The following is a 22,302-nucleotide window of genomic DNA, read 5'->3' as shown; positions in this document are numbered from 1 at the left end:
CCAGACACCAAGTGAGCACAAAGAAGAAAGGGCTTTCTGTGTCAAATATCTGTCTGGCTGAAGTCAGTGGCTTTTTAAAGGCTACCACTTTGGTGCCTACACACCAAATTCTTTGGATATTTAATTTAGAGGCAGAAAATATAGTCATCTAATGCCAGTGAGCAGAATTAAGGAAGCTATGATGTTTTAAGGCAAAAAAATAAAACAGTCTGGGAATGGATATACATGTGTGTGTACACATGTATATACACACATGTATACCACACATGCATGTGTGCTCTGACAAGGAAGGGAAGGCTTGCTGCCAAACATTAAGAAAAGCTTTAAAAATTTATGATGCTGGGAAAAAGTATACGAAGACATAAATCTTAGATTTTTCTCCTAATCAACGTTAAAAGTACCAGAACAGGCATGCAAATCTTTAAAACAGTGTAACCCCCCAAATTGAGAGTTTAACCTAAAACTGAGAGAAAACCTAAAACTGGCAATGGCCTCAGCAGTCATGTCAGAAAATGACTGATTATTTGGTCAACGCGACCTATAGCACTGGTGATGATGGCAAAGTATCTGTGCGCCATTTCCTGGGCACATCCCATGAGCCAAGAACTGTGTGACGACTTTACATTGAGGTGTCACTGATTCATAAAAACCATGAGGCAGGTAGTCTTCTTATCCCCATTTCTGAAAGGAGAAAACTGAGGCCCAGCAAGAGTAAGAAATCTCCACGTCACACCGCTGTAAACTGGAAGAAGAAGGAGTGGACTCCAGGTCTTTGCTGCTCTACATTAAAGAATTAGAAGTGACAACCATTGATGGGCAGCGTCCCCTAGGAAACGGGGAAGACACAAAACCAAATCTAGATAAAGAAAAAATTATGAAAAGCTCAGGGTATTTTCTGGATAGTTTAGGCTTCCAGACTGGAAACATCTGGAGAGAGGTGGGAACATGGGCGGCAGACTCTCTGAACAGGTTTTCCTTCCTACGTCAGTTCTCCAACAAAGCCACACTTTGGTGAGTATTTGGGTCTTTGACCTGATAACTGTTGTAGGAGCAGAGACTTTTCTCGTTAGCAAAGAGCCTGTTTGTTTAACTAGCAGAAGGGCAGAGTCACTGAGTCATCCACAGCGGTGGGGGGCACCTGCTGTGTGCTGGGCACCGTGTGGGGGGCACCTGCTGTGTGCTGGGCACCGTGTGGGGGGCACCTGCTGTGTGCTGGGCACCGTGTGGGGGGCACGCGTAAGGAGTCAGTGGCATCCACAATGTCAACATAATTTTGGCAACACGAAGTTTTTGTGTGGTTGCACATGGCTCCGAGTCTTTCAGGGTATGGAGGCAGTCATCTGAAAAGCTGCAAACCCAATCAGTGTAGTATTGACATGATGTCTAAAAACTGGTTTGCTTCCTTAAAGAAAAAAGATAAATTTACAGAACATCCCACACCATTCCCATCACCGTGCACACCATCCCCATTCGAAGTAGTCACCATGGAGGCTCTTACTTTGTCCAAAGAGACGGCCTTCCTCCAGGGCACTTGGGGAAGCCCACTTTTGGAACCATCTCCAGAGTCTGGCACATTTTTGTGACAAAGCATCACGCCAGCCACATCCATGCATAGCCACACAGATTCTAGAGCCAAGTCTGGGGATGGAGGCCGCCGAGCAGAACAGGGAACGCTGGTTTCAGGGCAGAGTGTGCTGTGATCGCAAAAGCATGGGGTGTTTCGTGTTGCTTTCTCAGGGCCAGCGCGCTTTTGAGGAGCAGCCGCCATGCTGGGAGATGTGCACATGCCCACTGGGCGGTGGCTAAGAAGGAAACATTCACTCGGAAATATGAGTGACAAAACCTAGACTGTTTGGGATGCTGGCAGCGACGTAGCCAACGTGCTCACACAGGTTCGGTGCCCCCCACACGGTGCCCAGCACACAACAGATGTCCCCCAGAGCTGTGGATGACTCAGTGACTCTGCCCTTCTGCCAGTTAAACAAACAAGCTCTTTGCTAACGAGAAAAGTCTCTGCTCCTACAACAGTTATCAGGTCAAAGACCCAAACACTCGCCAAAGTGTGGCTTTGTTGGAGAACTGACGTAGGAAGGAAAATCTGCTCAGAGAGTCTGCCGCCCGTGTTGCCACCTCTCTCCAGATGTTTCCAGTCGGCAGCCCGAGCTTCTACATGTGCACACACAGGGGGCCTGCCACGCCAGGCAGCCACTCTGAGGGCGGTGGGAATGAAGCCTCCTCTGGCCCTCACCATGCCTCCTGACAGCCACTCCCAGCAGCTTCCAGTGAGGACAGTGCCCCTGCAGCTTAAACCAGGAAGGAAAAACTACCAGGGCAGACCCCTGGAGATCCTAGAGAGGGCCATCTTCAAGTGCCAACAAGCATGTCTCTAGATGGCACTTCCTCTATTTATAATTAGTCTATCGGAATATTCAGCCGTTCAATTATTCCTACATTTGTTAATAATTAATCAATTATTATTATCTTATTACCTCCTGGCGCTGAAATGACAGAGTTGAGTAGGACATGGGTCCTCACTTCCGAGGAGGTCACCATGGGGTGTCAGCAGAACACCCCTGAGGTCACCATGGAGTGTCAGCAGAACGGCCCTGCTCCCTCCCGGCCCAGCTCCGTGCTGACCGGGGAGAGCTCCCTCCTCTTCCGAGACACAGCGCCCGGTCCTTCTCCATGCTGAGCCGACTGCCAGCCCACAGAAATGCCATGAGAGCTTGTTCCCCATCTGCCTACTTACAGTAATCCATCTGCCCTAACCCTACCCTAGGCAGCGCTGCCCGGAGACAGGGGAGTGCTCCGTTCCCGTGGGGGACGCGGGTGCAGTCCCTGAGCTCACGGTAACACCTCAGGCTGGGAAACAAGTCCAAGGATCCTGTACATTGTTACTTTCCAGCTGGACATGCATGATAAAGGAAGACAAAGTAAGGTTGGGACAAGAAGAATGATAACAATTAACGCGAGCCCTCCGAAAACATTTGGAGATGGCCATCTCTAGGGGTCTGCCCTGAGGCGGTGACACTGAGCACAGAGCTGTAGCCGTGAAGGAGTACGTTACAAGGTTATCATATTGGAAGAAAGAATGTTCTAGTCAAGGGAGCAGGAAGGTGCAGGATCCAAAGGCAGGACAGGCTTGGAGGCTGGTGATGGGGACAGTGGGAGGAGAGGGGGTTCCCAAGGAAAACCAGGGCCAGTGTCACAGGGTGCCGCAGGCTATCACCAACACCCTCACCAGCACCATCACAGGCATACAAGTTGAACAACAGTGTGACCTCATCACCACCATCACAGCAACCTTTCCTCTGAGCTGGAGGCTGTTTCCTGAATGACCACAGCACTAGGAGGTGGGCTGGCACCCCCTCAGATCCAGGAACTGACCCACCTGTCACATCTCACACAGCTGGCAAGTGCCAACCTCAGGGTCAACCCAGGAGCCCATGATCTTAACCAGTGTGGTAAAAACACACCTTACACAAAGCAGTTACAACTATACATGATAAAGAGAGAAAAAATTTACACCTACCACAGAATTCTAAAATAAGCCCTTTTCACATTGTGTAAATGGATGTCAGTGGCTTCGGGTAAGACTCCAGTGAGTGGCTCACGCATAGATTCCCAAAATACTGAGGTCAAACCACTCAGATGTGAAGACAACTAGACGGGGAGGACCGCACCAGATGACGGCAAAGCCCCTTGGCGGGGGCGGGGGGTCACTGACTCTCAGGTAGGGGACGCCTGTGGAGAGTTGGGGCGAGATTGTATCATTAAGTACAAGAGTGACAAAAAAGTAACAAGCGATTTTAGATGTAACTAAATTGACAAAATAAACATCATAAGGAGACATCGTGACTATTTTATCTATACCCTAGTAAGTTTATATCTTGAAACTTGAAAAAGGAATTTTGAAATTTCTCTTTGAGAAATGAGAGGTGGCTTTATCATCAGGGTAGCTTATATTTGGGTATATCCAATGCTATTTCCTGACTCATGATGGAAAAAGTACCCATCAGAACCAGAGATGGGCCCAGCCCTCAGCCTGGAAACATTTACAAGAAACCCCAACAAAACTGTGGGTGCTGCTTTGGGGGAAAAACTCAGGCTGCCTTCGCTGAGAATGTTCATCTTCTGGACTTGTACTGCTGCCTAGTGCTCCTGACAAAGTTTTCTTCTGTGGGCTCATCCCCCCATCTCCTGGCCTGTCTTACAGTATGCTAATGTCCCCATGGTTTTGTCTGCGTATTAGGGTGAAGGAGAAGCAAGAATCTTGCCTCAGAAACCCAAGAGCTCAGTACAGAGCCCGACACAAACGGCTGTGGAATGAATTAATATATGAACAACTTTTATTTCACCCGCATTTAAAACACAGCGATGCGACCTTGTGTTTACACGGGGGGAGAAACACAGTTTGAGCCCTGAAGACATTCCAGGACCTGTCAGAGCTGCGAAGGGTTTTCCCACCACCCGCACTCTCTCCCCCCGGCCTCACCGTCCCCACCCGGGCCCACACAGTGGACTCCGATGTCCATGTGGTCACTCCTGTGACGTGAAACTGTCCAGGTGAACCAAGCCACAGGCCAGTGCGGCCTGAGCGGCCCATTTCAGGGAGAAACAAGCTTGTGAGAGGAGGACACGGGCACAGCCGCCACTGAGCAGGGCTGGGAGAGGCACCTCGCATTCAGAAATCACAGGCCCTTTTAGGACCAGAGCCGGGCACGCAGCAGACACGCACTCAAGGCTCTATTGTTTAACTGCTAACATTGTCAAATTGGCGGTTTTCTAATTTCTCATAAAGATCCTTTCACAGCCAAAAGAGTGCAACCAAAATATAAACAAGCCTGGTGGTAATGACACAGGGACGCTCTGTGCCTCCCTTCCAATCCGCAGAATTGATTTGACAGCAAACCAGGGACCTAGAGCCCTGCACTCCCCAGGCCGGCGAACTGCTCTGGCAGAAGAGGTTTGAACGGCACCTTGGCGAGAATTAACGACGGATATCCTAGAACAGCCAATTTTATATTTTAAACGTGGAATAATTTCCACATCTTCCTCCAAAACATTCATCCTCCCATGTGGACTGAGGGCACAGCCGGATGTGAGTTTACAATCGGAAGTGAGCCTGGAGCCAAGAGTCTACAGTGACAGATGGAGATACCACTGTGCCTGCCACACACATTTTTCAAGTTTGCTTCACATGAACTTTTTTAATGAGGTGCAGTTTTTATTTTTATTTTAAAAAATTTTTTTTTCTTTATTGACTTGAGAGAGAGAGGAAGGGAGAAGGAGAGAGAGATAAGCATCGATAAGAGAGAACATGGATTGGCCGCCTCCTGCATGCCCCCCACTGGGGATTGGGCCCACAACCTGGGCATGTGCCCTGACCAGGAACCAAACCAGCGACCTCTTAGTGCAGGGGTTGACGCTCAGGCACTGAGCCACACCAGCCTTGTAAGGTGGAGTTTTTGAAAAGTATACCAGAAGCAGACTTTTCCTGGTCATTGTTCTGACAGAACTGTGTTTTAATCAAGTGGCAGGCGCAAAGCCATCGCAAGCTGCCAGGTGAATTCTGATTCAGCAACGATAACATTATGTTTAATCAAAAGTATCACTGCAGCCCTGGCCGGTTTGGCTCAGCGTTAGAGCGTCGGCCTGCTGTCCAGAGAGACCTGGGTTCGGTTCCCGCTAAGGGCACGTACCTCGGTTGCAGTTCGTCCCTGGCCCTGGTGGGTCATGCGGGTGGCAGCCACTCGATGTGTACCTTTCACGTCGATGTCTCTCTCTCTCTCTCTTCCTCTCTCTCCCTCCCACTCTATCGGAACAAAAAAAATGGAAAAATGTCCTCGGGTGAGGATTAAGAAAAAAAAAGTATCACTGCAGAGTTTGTCTGACCTCAAATTGTAACCAAAGAGCTAGTTGTCAGTACTGTGACTTGCTTAGGTCAGCATTAACCCAAGTTCCATAAAATACTGATTCTTTGTAATGTTAATAGATGTTCCAGGAAAAAAAAACAAAAACAAAAAAAAGACTTCTGTCAAATGATTTAGAGAAATTTTGGACAAAAGGATGTTAAACAGTTCTCTTGGTTGCAGGACTTCTCAGTGTCTTTAATATGCGAATATGCATAGTGATTCTCTGAAAGACCGAGTATGTACTGTTTTCCAAAGGCATTTGACAAATGGAATCTTTTTTTCCTAAAAGTATTTTACAGAACTTCACTTTGATAAACATGCTTTGGGAAATGTGAACCTAGATAATATCAACCCGGTTTTTGTCAAATTAGTCTCTTTTCTATTTTCCCACAGCTCACTATGACCTGTAGAGTCCAGGGGCAGAAAATAGCCCCTATTGACATAGTGGCTTATTAAAACAGTAGTCTACATCACAAACAATTACATTTAAAAGCTGCCTAGCTCCTGCCCTGAGAAATAAGTCTGAAACCCAGGTGGTTCAATTCTGAGGAGTTCCTACATTGTTATCTTGTGTCCAGACTGTCAGCCTTCTAATCTTTATCTTATACCAAAAAAAAAATAACAATTGGTGGATGCATTACTCTAACTACTCCAAAGAAAGTACAAGGTTTTTATGCACAGTACGAAAGTTTTCTCAAAATGATAGACTTTGCACTTTAAATGGAGAACAGAAAGAGTTCCTAGAATATATAATACAGTGATACCTCGGTTCTCGAACATAATTCGTTCCAGGAGGACGGTCGAGAACCAAATTGTTCGAGAACCGAAGCAATGAAATAATAGGAAGCAATAGGAAATAATGGAAACTGGATTAATTCGTTCCAAGCCCCAGAAAATGCCTATTTACTGGCCTAATTTGTATATAATATGTAGAAAAACATAAGTCTCAACAAGAAATAAAAGTGTACAGTATGTCTAAGGGTTAAATTCAGTGTAAAGTGTGACTCTCTCCACAAAGCGTGACTCTCTCTCTGCACTCACGCTGATGACGCGAGCAAGGCACGCTGGGCCGAATGAACGCCATTCGGCTCAACTCGGCTCATCTCGGAAGTTCGAGTTCCAAATATTTGTTCGGATTCCAAGACAAAAGTTTCTCAAATCTCCTGGTCGAAGACCGATTTGGTCGAAAGTCAAGGCATTCGAGAACCGAGGTATCACTGTATTTAAAACCAGAGAGTATGTTACAGGGCTGGGCCTTAAGGAGACCACTTTCTCCCAGTTTTCTGGATTCCCAGCTGGAGGACAGCCCTGCCAGTACATGAACACTCTGCGGGCTGCAGCACCCGAACTGGCCCGTGAGCTGCCCTCTCAGGTGCTTTTTAAAAAATCACTAAACGTGTGCATCCTTCAGTTAGTCTCTATTCCAGGACCCCAGGAATTGAGAGATGAAAGGGCTCTTACTGCATACAAGCGCACCATTGTGTATGCAAGAAAACAGAAAAAAATAAATAAAAATACTCGACGTCACACAGCTGATCGGTGACTGAGCCTGGCGTAGAGCCCAGATCAAGCCTAGGATAGAACCCAGGTCCCCCGCTCCCTCAGTACCCTCCCCCCTCACCCACTGAGATACCTGTAGCTCTACTGCAGAGCTGTGGTCCAGAAGGCCTTCTGGAAGTTTCTGTCCTGGCTCACGGGAGCCAAAGCTCCAGCAGCAGACACGTGGCACTGTTACCTCTCTCGAAAGGTCTTCATCCCAGAGCAAGGAGCAGCCCAGGAAAGCACATTCCGGTTAACTTACAGAAGCTGCTACAGATCAGGTGTGTGGGAAGGACACCTCTGTCAGAAGAAAAGACCTCGAGGTATTCGAGGGTAAAGAATCTTGATTGTAAGTCTCCGCAGATAGCATAGTGTCCGGCACGCAAGAGTCCTCAGAAACCATCAGCGAGACTATTTGCTGAAGGCAGAACCTTATAACCTTTTCAGCAGCATTTCATTCTATCCCACTGGTTCAAAGAAGCTTATCCACTACCCCATAAAGCCCACGCAAAGCTTCCTTACCCAAGTTTACGCCACCTAATTTCTCTGTTTTTGAAGTAGCTTGCCCTTCTCTTCACTGTTGCCATAGTTACTGTGGACAACGTCAAGTATACAAAGAAACAGCTCTGGACAGGGGAGAGAGGAGTGCCCACGCGGGACCGAGACCTGAAAAGAAAGCCAGCTGTGTCCTGCTCAGCATCACCAAGTCTCAGTCTTCTCTCTTCCCAATGGTTTCATAGACAGTAGCAAGCTCATTGTAGCAACCACACAAGTCAATGTGTGGGCGGAGCAACTAGCACTGGTTTCTTAATAGCTGCCTGTATTGAAAAGAAATATGAAGGTGGGTGGGCAAGAGTCCTGAGGTTAGCTGTGCACGTCTGCCGTGGGCGGCAAAGGGGACAGGGCAGGATCCTGGCATTGGCTGTAGAGGGGGTGGTGCGCTGCCCAGATCCCTCTTCAGGACTCAGATGCTCATTCCCAGGTGCCAGGAATGTGCCTTCCTTGAGCGCTGCCCCCCCAAGGTCATGCCTTTCCCAGGGGTTGCCCACACCCACTGACTTGTGGATGGGGGGTTATAGAGGCCCAGCCTTCTCATCCATTATGGGTCAGCTCCTTCCAAATGGCCACCCCAACTCCAGAGCAACTGATGGGAACTGCTGAGGCCTTTGCTGGAACATTACAATCCAGCTTCTCCCGGGCCTGGTCCTGCATCTTCCCTTCCTGAGAGACTCCCATTCCCTCCTGAATGTGACGCTCAGACTCTCAGTTTCCCAGGGAACTCAACCAAAGACATTACCTTTGGCCTAGATCTTTGTCCAATAAAAAGTAGCAGCTATTATTCTTATTGTTGAATTGTCCAAGCAATCCACACTTGTTTTCCATGACAAGAGACTTCCTAAGCCTCTTCATGAGTCACATCCCTTTATGGATGAGAAAAAGTGGCAAAGATATAAATAACCTAAACCAATTTTTACTTGTCATCCAAAGAGTCCTAAACTTCATAGTCTGTTCTCACAGCGATATTCTCCACCACCAATTTGTCCCTTCTTCAGCTACTCTAATTTTAAAGACACAAAAGAGACATAGGAGATAATAGAATATAATGTTTATAAAACATGCATATAGCTTAGCTTAGTGTGGAGGCACAATTTTCTGTTATCTGAGGGTCAGTCTAATATCCAGTACTGAAAAGCAGAGACTCAACCTTTGGGCTTGAAGGTTCAAAGTTAAAAACCTCCCAATGGCAGACACATCTTATGGAACCAGTGGGCTAAGCCAATAGCACTGGACAAGGATGCCAAAGGCCCAGGACCTAATCTGCCCTCCGCCAATAACTCCCTCTGGGACCCTGCGCAGGTTCTTTGTCTCTGCCGGGCTCTACTTTCCTCATCAGCAAAACAAGAGGCTTGTATTACATACAGTCTAAGGTCTTTTCTAGTAAGAAAAACGTATGATTGCTTAACCTTCCAGAGTTTTCCAGGCAACATAAGAAGTAGAATGCAGGGAGAAAGTGTAAGAGCAGAGAAGAAATTAAAAGTATCATAAATTCAAATTACCAATTTCCCAGGTGTGTATTACAGAAGAGACTATTAAGTGACTAGAAACAGGTTTCACAGTTGTAGTTTCCTTTCACAAGATTTCTATCTAAATCATTGCCCATGTCATTGATTGCCACTTCCTTAATCTGGAGTGTCTGAATATACAGCTTAGCAATGCTTTGGACAAGCCATAAGTCAAAGTTCACATTTTTAAAAATTAACCATGCCCAGGTCTCTGCCTTGGACAGCAATGTGCTGAAATACCAGCATCTATGATGTCAGGGTGACATGCACTGTGATTTGCAGGTGGCCCCCGACTAACCTCTAGCAGCCATATCTCAGGGTAAACCTGCTGTAATTACCCTGGCCAGAAAGAGCTGATGTAAGTGAAGTGGCTCTTTTGATGCATGTTGAGCACAACTGCCCCCTAGGGATTACTGAATCTCGTGTGTGTGAGTTATTATGTAAATTCTACCTTTGAAAACATTATAAGGTGCACTGTCAGAATTCTTTTCTTCTTCGAGTCCACTTGCATTCAATGTGTGGGTTCTTCAGTAATGCCTTCATCGTACCTACTTCGAAGATGATGCTGCACACGCTATGGATCCAAGTAGAATACAGGAACATAGAGATGCTTCCAAGCACGCACCTTCAGGGTCTCATTTCTCAGTGGCTTTTAAAGCATGACTCCTGGTTCAGAATGTGTTGCCTGGGAAAGCATTTTCTCCAGTGTCCAAAAGCTCACTGCGCCTTAGTCTGACCTTCGTAAGAAAAACTCTCAGGCCTCCGTGCCTCCTCAACCCTTTGCCTCTGTGAGACCCATGACTGCAGATGAGTCACTGGACAACTGTCTGAGGCTCAGTTTCCTCATCTATAAAATGAAGATATACATTGTAACCCACCCAAACCTCAAGGTCAACAGGAGCATGAAGACGGCCCCGGAAAGCACTTTGTGAGGCACACGGGCCCTGGCTGAGATGCATCATCATTGTCACTATGGGCTAAACTGATCATCAGCAGTGCTTTTAATAAACATAAAAATGACATCTCCAATTTATAGTCCAAACCTTTCTCAAAGTAAGCCCAGAGGTCAGAGTTGGTAAACTGAGGAAAAGCGGATGCTACCATGCAAGCCTCCCCTCCTCGCTCCCTGGGGCGGAAGCTCACTCCTGCCTGCCGCAGGGCTCTGTCTGCTTCGGATTCTCCCTGCAGATCATAGGGCGACACAGGCTGCCTTCCCCTTATCAACTGACATTTCAGGGACCAAAGGGCACAAAATGGGATAACATTTAAAAAAGGGTCTCATCTCCTTAGTCACCTCTCTCAAAATGAGTATGAGATCAGATATCATTCTCCCAAGACTTCTTTCTCAGCCCCCATGCCCTCAGGCTTTGTCATTCCAGGGCATTCACAACTCCACTCCCATAATAACAGTGATTTCATGTGATAATTATGTTGTGTTTCATTCACAGGATCTTCAGCCTTTGACAAACAAACACTTTGCAGAGGAGCTGAAGAGCCACTAATGGAGTGAAACCTGAAAACCCTTCAGACAGGAACAATGAACTCCACTCTGTCCCCAGGGGGTCATTTAGTAGCTAGATTAGGCAACACTTGATTCAGGGTAAACCTGTCTTTTCTATAGAAATATATTGTGTTTGCACAGAGGGGCTGTATGAAGTGGGGGCTTAGTCACAGATCCTAAGGAAAAAGCAGAAGACGCTTCTCAGAAGAAATATGCAAGTTACTGCACATTTGAAAAAACAAGTCATGTTTTATTGGGAGGAAAGGAGAAAAACACATACAACACTGTTATTTACCTGATTGCACTTGGCTTCTTGGAACATTTCTAAGAAATGGTTAGTTCCCAAATATAGTGTGCAGGAGGCCTGGTCACCTGACAGTCCGTGAGTTACTACGAAGAGGCTACTAGAAACTGACTGTCAAATAAGATTTTCTGAGACTGTCTACAGAGACCTGCTGCAACAGAAGTCGAGTTTGGCTCATGGCGGATGACCGTGTGAAAGAAAAACAAATGTCAAAATAAGTCCCCAAGGACAGAGACGTCTTCTGCATTGACCCTCTAGTCCCCAATGTTTTGTGGTCTCTGAAGACTTGCAAATACTTGAGTCTTTTTTTGTCATCTGAAACTATGGACAGAGTCTGGAAATGTCAGATGCCTCTCCAGCCACATTTCAACAACACTGTCGAATCTCTCCACAGCTTAATGGAACATCCCAATCTCTACCCATCGAGGTAGAAAATCGCAAGACAAACAAAACACCGGGCTGTGTTAAAAAGATCATACTAAATTCTAATGGCAATTTAAACAAATGGGGATTTCTCTTTTACACTGGTGTTGAAACCACTTTCCTCATCTTTCCATATGTTGAACAAGATGGCTGAAAGGGAGTCTCCCTAAATCACTCCACACCATGCCTACCCAACAGCCATGAAAAACTCGGAACTAAATAAACATGTTTCGACAATGATGAATCTCTTAACTCTGCTGGTCAGGTTTCTTCTAATGGCAGTGCTCAGAAGTGCCCCATCACAAATGAACATAGATCATGGCTAGAGGAACCATGTTAAGCTTAGGGAATTGAAAGAGAAATTAACTCAGTGACTTGGAGAAATGAGCATACAGATATTAAGGCTTAAAAATTGCTTCTCAAAACAACAGTGTCCCTCTGCAAAAAAACAACTTAGCAAAGCTTGGGAACTCCATAATGATTTTCTGAAAGCTATTTATTTGTAAGGTTTATGTTGCTTGTTACACTTCCTCTGCTAGCTGATTCCAACTCTAATAGGAGGAGCAACGTAAAGAAAGTCCCCTTGGAAAAAAAGATATGGATGCCCAGCGTCGCACAAACTGAAAAATAAAATTATCTTTTTAGTTTTTTTTTTTAGAACTCTACTAAAAGGACAAGAATAAATGGGAACATTCATTTGCTTTTTAAACCGATCACATTTGCGTTTCCACTAGCAGAGAAGAAACTTTACAGTTCCCTGGGAACCTATAATTTGGAAACGGAAGCACACAAGAACAGACTTTAGTTTTCAGGCAATAAATTGAAGAGAATTCTGCAGACATACAACAGAAAAGGAGCATAAAATATTGGCTTGTGCACTTCTTAGAATGTTAGTTCATTAACTTGATAAGCTGCACAGGGAAAAATGCGGCCAGAATCTACAAAGATGTCCCCTGGGATTTCACATTGGCATATTTACTCAGCAAGAAATAGCTAGAGGTTGGAGGGGAAAACATGCATCCCGTTCCGGTAATGACAATTTAGTGTGAATCTCCGGAAAGACACCTTGTTGAAAAATCTCCACGTGGACTCTAAGGGGACACCAGGAAGACCCAAGACCCAAAGACAGACATAAATATCATGTGCCACATTCTGTGTCCTGGGGAAAGGTTCTACAAAATTATACAAGAAAATCAGTCTTTCGCGTCTATTTTTCACACATACTTCGACAGAAACTTGAAAAATGTTTTAATTTTTCCTCCCTATTGCCCAAAATGTTTTTTTAATGCTTTATTGGAAATTTTCGTTACCAGTGTGTGCTCCGGATCTGTATTCCTCATCAGAGTAAAAAGGATTTGTTGAGCGACACTTCCAATGGGCACTGTCTTCTAGGGTCAGCAGTCTCTCATGGGAAGAAACTCTAGCAACGGAACCCCATGTAGGTCAGGTACTGCGCTGGGCTCTTCAGGAACTTCATCTTATTTGACCCACCCAGGAAGGTACACATTGTAATCCCCACTTGCAGATGAAAAAGGTGAGGTCAGAGGGGTTCCCTGCCTTACTCAAGTAATTAGTCTCCAACTAAAGTAGTTCAGACAAGCAAAGAACTCAGGACAAAAGTGCTGAACTGCCACCTCTCTTCGGCGGGTCAAGATGAGCTAGCTAGGGTGCATTCTTAGGCTCTTTATTTACAGCGTGTGAACCCAGTAGGAATGGAGCATCAGGCTGTGCAACAGAGGCTACAAACCAGTGGTCAGTTCACCTGCACATGTGCTTCGTTGCACCCACAGGGTGTTTAAAACCACTGAACTTTCTAAAATTCACAGATTTCACATAAAGATTCCCATGCATGGCAATCAGAAGGTCCCTTGACCCTAGGCCCATCATTATGGCAATAGTCAGCCCAAACTTAGAGGTCCCTACTTACTCCTTTTGATGAGGCACGGACTCTGGGTTCCCCACGGTCTCCACCACTTTCTATTACATCCACACACTCAGGCCACTGCAGCGGTAGTTTTTCCACTATGTTTATGTTATTGTTTTTGTTTTGTTTTTTATCCCCACCTGAGGACATTTTTGCATTTATCTTCAGATAGAGTGGGAAGGAGAGAGGAAGGAAGAGAGAGAGAAACATCGATGTGAGAGAGACACACCGACTGCCTGCCACCCACACAACCCCAACCGGGGCCGGGGACAAACTGCAACCGAAGTACGTGCCCTTGAGGGAACCAAACCCTCGTCTCTCTGGTCTGGGGCTGACGTTCTAACCGCTGAGCCAAACCAGCCAGGGCTGTTACTGTTTCTCTTATAAAACAGAATCATTTCTCCAAGCCTTGTCTCTTTTGACGGATTGAATGACTGCATTGCCCCAATCCTTTGTCTCCAATTCTCATACCAACTAGTTGAATCTCTTCAATCTTTCTTTGGAACATGAGCCAAAAGCCATTATTGTTTCAGGCAATACTCTGGATGTAACAACCTACTTGCTTGTTTGGAGTCATGAAGCCAGGGTGTCCAACCGTTACAAAATACTGGTGTCGAACAAAACAAATTTTGTAGGTGCCAATTGCATAGCCACCAACTAATCAACCAATCAACCAAACCATCGACTAAAACAGATCCCAGGTGACTGAAACCTAAAGGGCTTAACAGGCTAACTTATAAACAGGAAGCACTTAAAACAACAGCAGTATTAAAAAATCAAGTGCCCCCAGAAAGGAAAGTTCTGCCTTCAGAAGGCAGTAATTGCTGCATCTGAGTACATCTGCTTCACAATCCAGGAAAGTGGGAGTTTCACTCTCCATTAACCTTAACCAGAGACATTTTCATCAAAATTAATCGTGATTACTTTTTATTGCATTTCAAATGCTATCCGTTATTTGGGGTGGTCAGGAATGCAACTAAGCAATTCCAGACCATGCTATCTTTTATGAATAGGTCTATGAGGTAGTTACCATAGCCCCTTATGAAAATATTGCTGTACAAAAGTTCATGGGTCAAAACAAGACATTAATTTCCATAACTGAATGTGTTCTTGGAAATGAAAAAATTACTATATACAGAAAAGACAAAAACTTTGATGCTCAATGCATATCAGAGTAAAACTGTATAAATACTCATGTGCATCACAATTTTTTAAATGTTTCTTTTACCTTTTCCTTGTTATTATAACAATTAATCATTAACACTTATTTAGCATAGCTTGTCTCAAGTACAATCCTAAATTTTTTATATGCATTGACACTTTAATTTATTATTATTATTCTTTAATCCTTACCTGATGATATGCTTACGGATTTTAAAGAGGGGAAGAGAGAGAGAGACATTGATGTGAGAGAAAATATCAATTGGTTGCCTTCCATATGTGCCCTGACCAGGAATGGAACCCACAACCTTTCGGAGTATGGGAAGATGCTCCAACTAACTGAGCCACACCAACCAGGGCTGCATTGACACCTTCATCCTCACAACAACTCTGGAGTAGATGCAATTGTTATTCCCATTTTACAGATGAGGAAACTAGTCTTAGGGAAGTTAAGGAACCTGCCCAAGGACATTCAGCTAGAAAATTCTGAAGCTTGGAATGAATCCAAGGCATTCTAGCTCCACAATCAGTTAAAGGAATATAGCAACAATGTTTACCTTATTGTCACGACCATCAATTGGCCTGTCATTTTGTGTCCTTACATACCGTGCTCTGTGCAACCTCAGTACCTTTGCGATCGTCCTCCTCCCCCGTCAAACTCATTCAGCTCCAATCCCACTTGTTACACAAAGACTCTCTGCACTCCAAAGTTTTCCTGCCTTCCTCTCTTAATTCTCCAGAACTCTCCCCACATCCTTTGTCTTCCCTGCCTGGTAACAGAACTCTCTTTCTTGTGGGAAATCAACACCCCCGCTCTCAGCCCATGGGCTCTGGGTAAGGCTCGCTAGCCCTGTCCTTGAGGCTGCAGGGGATCACACGGCCCGATCACGGCCCAGTCAATTCATGCATTCTATCAGCCTTTGAGCTTCGTCTAGGACTACTAAGAACGCTTCTCCTTGCCCTGGGGAGACTGCACTCACAGACTCTGTGGTGGCCACTGGTGGCCACTGTTGGCATCACTGTGCACAGCCTTCCTGAGAATCGAGGCAGCAGAGAGCAAAGCACACCTGTGAGTAGGACAAGGCCGACTCCTGAGGCCACAGTTTGCATACCTAAGCGAAGTCACGTCTGAAATCCACCCCTCGCCTTCTCAGTTACCTGAGCCAACAGGTTCCCTTTTCTGCTTAGTACAAATTGAGTTGTGTTCCTGTCACTTGCAACTCTGAGTTCCGACTACCCCAGGTGACATAAGAATTAAATAGCTTCTTTAAAATAAATAGCACAGTGCCCAGCATATGGAAACATGTAATAAATGGTACCTACTATTGCTACTGTTCGTCTACATTCGTTTCTCGAAGGTGGAAGACCTGGAGTCAGGTTTATCTCCACCCCACACTAGGATGTCATTTCATTACTTTTCTGAGACTAGTTTTCCCATATGTGAAATCACCAACTTTTTTGTGAGGAATAAATGAGAATATATGCCTGGCAAGGCAATAAAATGTCATACAAATGTAAGTTAACTGTTATCTCAGTCTGTAGGCTCCAAGCTGACGTCTCATATGACTCATCGGAAACGAAGACTCCAAAGCCTGAGATGAAATATGCCAACAACACCGAAGCTGTGGATTCGAACAGGCTGCCAGTCCATGCTAACTAGGGTGGTGCCCGGACTGAACAAAGGAGATTCCGACACTGCACCCAAAGCAGGGTCCATCGAAGAGGCTTGCCTGCCAACATCAAGGCACCTCCAGGACACAGAGGACAAAGAAGCTACCGCTAAGGAACCCCCGTGCCATGCTCTGTGCAAGGCATTTCCTTGTATTTCCTACTCTGGAATAATGTATTTCTCTCTGGTTCAATTAAAAAGATGAACTATGAGTACATATTGAAATTATCTAACTTCTATCTACAAGGAGGAAACCTAATATATAACTGAAGAAAGACACTAATTAATAAGCAGAATTTAAAATGAACTCCAGCCAACTTGAACTTGAACTGCTCTGTTTAAAGGCACACTGGAATACATAGAGGACTTCAAAGCAAATGCCTCGTTTTAGCGTGAATGTTTTATTGAGCACATGGAGGGGACTCCTTTGCCAAAAGTAGGAATGGTTAATGAGGAAAAATTGGTGTTTTCAGCTGGTCTGTTGGTTTCTGAGAGCCATCCATGCACAGATAACTACTTTCCACCGAGAAGATAGAATAATGACCCGTCTCAGAGCATCAGAGTTTTAAGCAAAACAAAACCAGTTTTGTTAACTGAGATCAACTTCATGCATCCTTTCCCGAATACCTTCTGTGACACTACACACACATTTCTCTTCTATGAAAACCAAAACAACTTCCATAATTCTAAAAGGAAGACCTTTCTATGTTTTCAGCTTCCTGCCAACCATATAAACACAGCCCTTAGCTGTAAGGTTAGGCATGGGAACCAAGAGAATCTGTGAAGCATCAGTTGGCTCCACCATAAGCAGCTTTTCTTGGACACTGTGTGGAAATGAAGCTCCTCGCCACGAAGACCTCCTGGATGCCCCGGGAGAATGCTGTCGGAGCTGGAGCCCCAGCAAAGGCACGCCCCCCGTTCCTGCGCGCGTTTTCCCACAGTCGTGGACACGTCGGAGAGAGTCAATCTCGTTATCTAAGGAGTAAGAGGAGAAGCCTGGGCTCACCTGCAGGTGCTGTGAGTTGTCGGCCATGCTGTCTTCTCGCCTGCGGACTTCTTCCAGCAGCTGGGCATTCTTCTTCTTTTCCAGCTGCTGATTGTGCTTGAGGTTGGCCACCTTCTTATTCTGATCCTTCATATGCCTGAGAAAAGTCAGCACAGCTTGGTTAAATTCAACCCCTGGGAGATCACATGTTATCACAACAGAAGTGCTAAGTATAGGCTGTATTGATATGGGTTCAGGAAAAGTTGGGACTTCAAAATAGTCTACTCATTCAATCACATATAGGCATTGAGCACCTACTTAATGCCAGGTACCAGGGTGGCACCGGGGCCACAGTGGTGAATACGACGGACATAGTCTTCACCCTCCTCATGGAGCTTAGAGTCCAGTAGAGGAGACAGACGAGGACCAAGGAGATAGATACAACTTTGGTTTCCTAATGTTGAAGGAAATAAATAGCATGTGTGAGAGATGAGGTGCACTGCATGTGTGGACAGGCAGCGGGGTGGAGCAGATGACTTTAGTCACTGTGTCCAGGGAAACCTCCCTAAGGAAACAAACTGTGTGTGAGACTCAGAGGAACCAGCCAAGAAAACACCAGTGAAGGAGCCCCCAGGTAGAGAGAACAGCAAGTATAATTCCCAAGGCAGGAAAGGACCTGGCTACTTGTAACAACTGGGAGGCTGCAGGGATGCTACCCCAAAATGAAGGACGGGTTGGGATGGGGTGGGTGGGAGACGGAGCTGCAAAGGTAGGCAGGACTCAGGGTACACAGGGCCCTGTGGTCTGTGATGGGACATTTATTTCCTTCTACGTGCTTGCTGTTCTAATTATTATTATTCTTTTGGATCATGTTATATTCTGAGATCATAATCCATTACTTTGATTTAAAAATAACAATTACAAGGCTCCAATCAAATACATTGTCATCACTTAGTTCAAACAGAATAACACGTTAGCTAATCATCATGTTAAATAAAGCCCCAGTGCTTGGACTAAAAGTTCTTAATGAATTGATAGGATGTCAAAGTGCAAAAATCATAAAGTGATCAAGTGAGTAAAAGACTAAGGATAAAGGGTTAACACAAATGGGGCGGAAGTGGGGGGTAGTTCCAGGCCTAATGTGGACTATTTCACCAGCAGCGTTTAGCAAAACATTCCACAGATTTAGGCCACCATGCCCACGGCAGCTGTTATAAATCTAATCCAACATGTGAGGAGGCAGGAGGGCAGGACAGAGGGCGCAGGAGCAGTGATTCCAAAAACGAAGGGCTGCAGAGCAGAATCATTTGAGGTCCTTCGAACCCCTACACCCACTCTCCCCGGCATTGCTAAGTCAGCCACTGCTGCTGAGCCCTGAGTCCCGGCAAGCATATTGAGAATCACTTTCCTTATGGAAGTATGAATGAGATGATAAACAACACACATGCCAAAATGAAATGATTAATAATCAAACGGAAGCATTCGCAACAAGAAACTTATTTCTAGTGCACATTAAATTTTTTATATATATATATATATATATATATATATATATATATATACTCCCTCCTACTCCAAGGAAAAGAAGTTCAAGAGAATTATTTTTTGAGCTGAAAAATCTTCTATAAGGAACTCTGCTAATAAAAATATTCTGAACACATTGGCCCTGTAAATATTTACAGAACCAACTGACATAGTGATTTAAATATGCCTGGCGACACTAATTAAGAGGATATAAGGTAAGATAGAATAACCATCCCCTCAGTCGTTTTTGGATTGGATTATTTCGGCCTGGTATTTCCCTGCTTTTACCAGATATAGTAATGTACACACATGAAACCACCAGCAAGCCTACATGCTAATCTACTATTAGGGAAGCATCTTCTGGTAGAAAGAGTTGAGAATGACCTCTTGCTTCCTAACTGAACAAAGGTGTAGGAGTTCCAGCGCTCACACTAACCAGGGCAAGCACAATTTCCAGTCCCCTGGACGGTAAGGTCAGTGCATAGTAATAGGGCGTGATGGAGAGGTCAGTATTACTAGTGAGATCATTTAATTAGAGGACATGTTTTATACAGAAATACTTTTTTATTACTTTGAAGCACAGCCTTAAATAGAACTAACTGCTAAATGTTTTCCCCTCAAGTACCAGTGATAAATAAAACAGATTATAATTGCAAACATCATTTGCTCAGTGAAAGAACTCCCACAAAGTTCCCGGAGCAGACCTTACTTTCTGGGATGCTGCAGTGTGTTTTTAATCCAAAAAGGAAAAAATAAAAAAACCTCCAAATCCATGCAGCCCTTAAAACTTTCCTGAATTAAGAATGAGCAGCAATCAGCTCATGATATATAATTTAATACGAGAAAATATACAAGTTCAGATGTACAGTTCAGTGAGTTTTGACAAATGTATTTATTACGCCCATGTAATTGCCACCACAATCAAGATATAGAACCTCTGCGTCACCCCAGCTCCCCAGTGCCCTTTCACAATGAATCCCTGTCACCACCCCCAGGCTTGGCAAGATCTGCCCTCTGTTGCTACAGATTAATGGAACCACACAGTATGTGCTATTTTGTGTCTGCCTTCATTCCCTCAGAACAGCGTTTTGATTGCTATTAATTAACAATGCAGTTATCAGTGTCAACAGCTAGTCCATATATGGTTATCCCAAAGGTTGTTTAAATATTCACATGTCGATCAATATTTGAAGCTTTTCCGGGTTTCTAGTTATTAAACTAAAACTGCTATGAACATTTTTGAAAGGAAGAATGAGTAGCTAAGAAAAACAGGAAACTGAAGTTCAGACACTATGACCGAGGCACCTGCCATGATCTCCAACCACTGCTTCGAGTCCTGCCTTACTTTAGGACACCAGAGACTGGGAAAGACCAGCGGGGTTTTGAATGGCACAGCTTAGAGTCTGGGTGAAGTGATGAGGATGATTATCTCGTCTTTGTACATGTGAATATCAAGAGATACATACGACGAGCGTAGGATTGCTGGGGTTTTCGAGTACATTTCCAGGAGTAGAACTCTTTCTTCTAGCAGAGCTTACCTGAAAGTCCCAATGGGAAGGAAGAATTGCTCTCCCAGGGGTGGGAGGCGGGAAGGAGGACAGTGGGATGGGAACAGGTGAGCGCCTCACCCACTGGACAATACCCCTCTCAGGTGACTGTCAGGGAAGCCCAGGACAATGGATGGGGCGAGAGAGTAGAGGCAGGTAGAAAAGTCATAAAATGTAAAAGCATTAGATCCCTTGGAGAAGAGAAAATGCCCTCCCACAAGCTCACTAGACACTTGTTGAAGGCATGACCACGGTGAGTTTTGCTTGTTAACTTCAGCACTTCCAAGAACAAGATCTGTAAGTGACCTCTTGGTCGCACGTCTTTCCCCACCTGCAGAAGTAAACCCACACCGCATAAATCATGCAGAGCTCAGTACAGTTCTCCGTTCTCTGAACCCGGAGGTGGAGCTCCGCGGGTGCAGACCACCGCCCGCTCACGGTACTGCCTGAGAAGAAAGTGTCTTTGACACCAGCTTCCCAAACCCCACCTCCCACGCAACTCGGGTTCCAAGACCGCCAGAGACTGACCTCTCCATGTTTGGGGGGGAAAAGTAATTTTGGAGTGATTTTCTTTCTCCAGGAAAACACCATAAAAAACAGGTCCAAGATGCAAATTTTTTAAAAAAGCAATCACTGGGGTGTAATTTGAAAGTATAGTGGTACGGTCAGTTTTTAACATTTGACCTAAATTGACCAGTCTCAAGTCATGTCACGTTTGAAATTCAGCCATTATTAAGAAATTTGGATTAACTAAAAAATTCCAGCAGGTCAACAATGGATACTATATTAAGAATGAATGTTGGCCCTGGCCAGGTGCCTCTGTTGGTTGCAGCATTGTCTCGATACACCAAGGTCTCTCTCTCCCTCCCTCCCCACCCCCTGTACTTTCTCTAAAATCAATCAATAATTTTTTTTTTAAATAAAGAATGTCAGAGAGGACAGACTCCTGCTAGTTTCACTCGAATAGTCAGTTAAATAAAATCAGAATGTGTCCCCACTTGCTGGTGAGAGCACTTCAGGCTCTGAGGCTGCTAGAATCACAGGGCAGGGAGTGTGGGCCAAGAGATGCCTCTGCTTCTCCAAGGACTTGTATGTATTTGTATATAAAAGAGAAAACCAAACCTCCTCTTCCTTTAAAATCTCGGCAGAAGCGAGATGCCATTTTTACCCATTTGCTCTCAAAAACGTGAGAAGATGGGCGACACCCACCGTTAGAAAGGAGGCAGGAACCCAGCTCTCTCATCCGTGGTCAGGAGCAGGCAACTGACGAAGGCATTTTTGGAAACCAATTTGGCAGAGCCTACCCAAGTGCACATACCTTTTGCCCAAGCAGACCCACTGCTAGGAAGGTGCCTACAACAATGCCGGCTGATAGACCTGTACAGACGTTTTCATTCCAGTGCTGCAATGTGACCATTCGAAAACCACCTGATCACCCACAGAGAAACTGATAGAATGATCAAGTGCATGCACACTATGGAGCCCTAAACTAGCCAAGAAGTATGCAGATGGAAAAACTCTTAATTGAAAAAGAAAGCAGGTAGCAGAGCCCGGCCAGTGTAGCTTAGTGATTGAGCATCGACTCATGCACCAAGAGGTCACCAGTTCGATTCCCAGTCAGGGCACATACCCAGATTGTGGGCCCAATCCCCAGTGGGGGGCACGTAGGAGGTGGCCAATTGATGTTCTCTCTTATCGATGTTCTCTCTCTCTCTCTCCTTCTTCCTTCCCCTCTCTCTAAAAATTA

The 22,302-nt window shown here is 45.2% G+C and overlaps 1 protein-coding gene across 2 annotated transcripts in view; it reads right to left on the bottom strand.

Annotated features, from left to right (window-relative positions):
* The window catches only part of ERC2 (ELKS/RAB6-interacting/CAST family member 2), a 922,431-nt gene that overhangs the window by 413,918 nt on the left and 486,211 nt on the right, over positions 1–22,302 (bottom strand). For both annotated transcript variants that reach the window (XR_004960151.1, XM_036266685.1), the window contains exon 13: positions 17,506–17,641. Coding sequence is in view for 1 of the 2 variants with exons in the window: in XM_036266685.1 (XP_036122578.1) it covers positions 17,506–17,641 (136 nt within the window). In the remaining variant the exon portion in view is untranslated. The remainder of the gene's footprint in view (positions 1–17,505; positions 17,642–22,302) is intronic.

This window comes from Molossus molossus, unplaced genomic scaffold (assembly GCF_014108415.1).
Source record: "Molossus molossus isolate mMolMol1 unplaced genomic scaffold, mMolMol1.p scaffold_m16_p_18, whole genome shotgun sequence".
NCBI classification, from domain to species: domain Eukaryota; kingdom Metazoa; phylum Chordata; class Mammalia; order Chiroptera; family Molossidae; genus Molossus; species Molossus molossus.
This window is presented reverse-complemented; position numbering and strand designations above follow the sequence as displayed.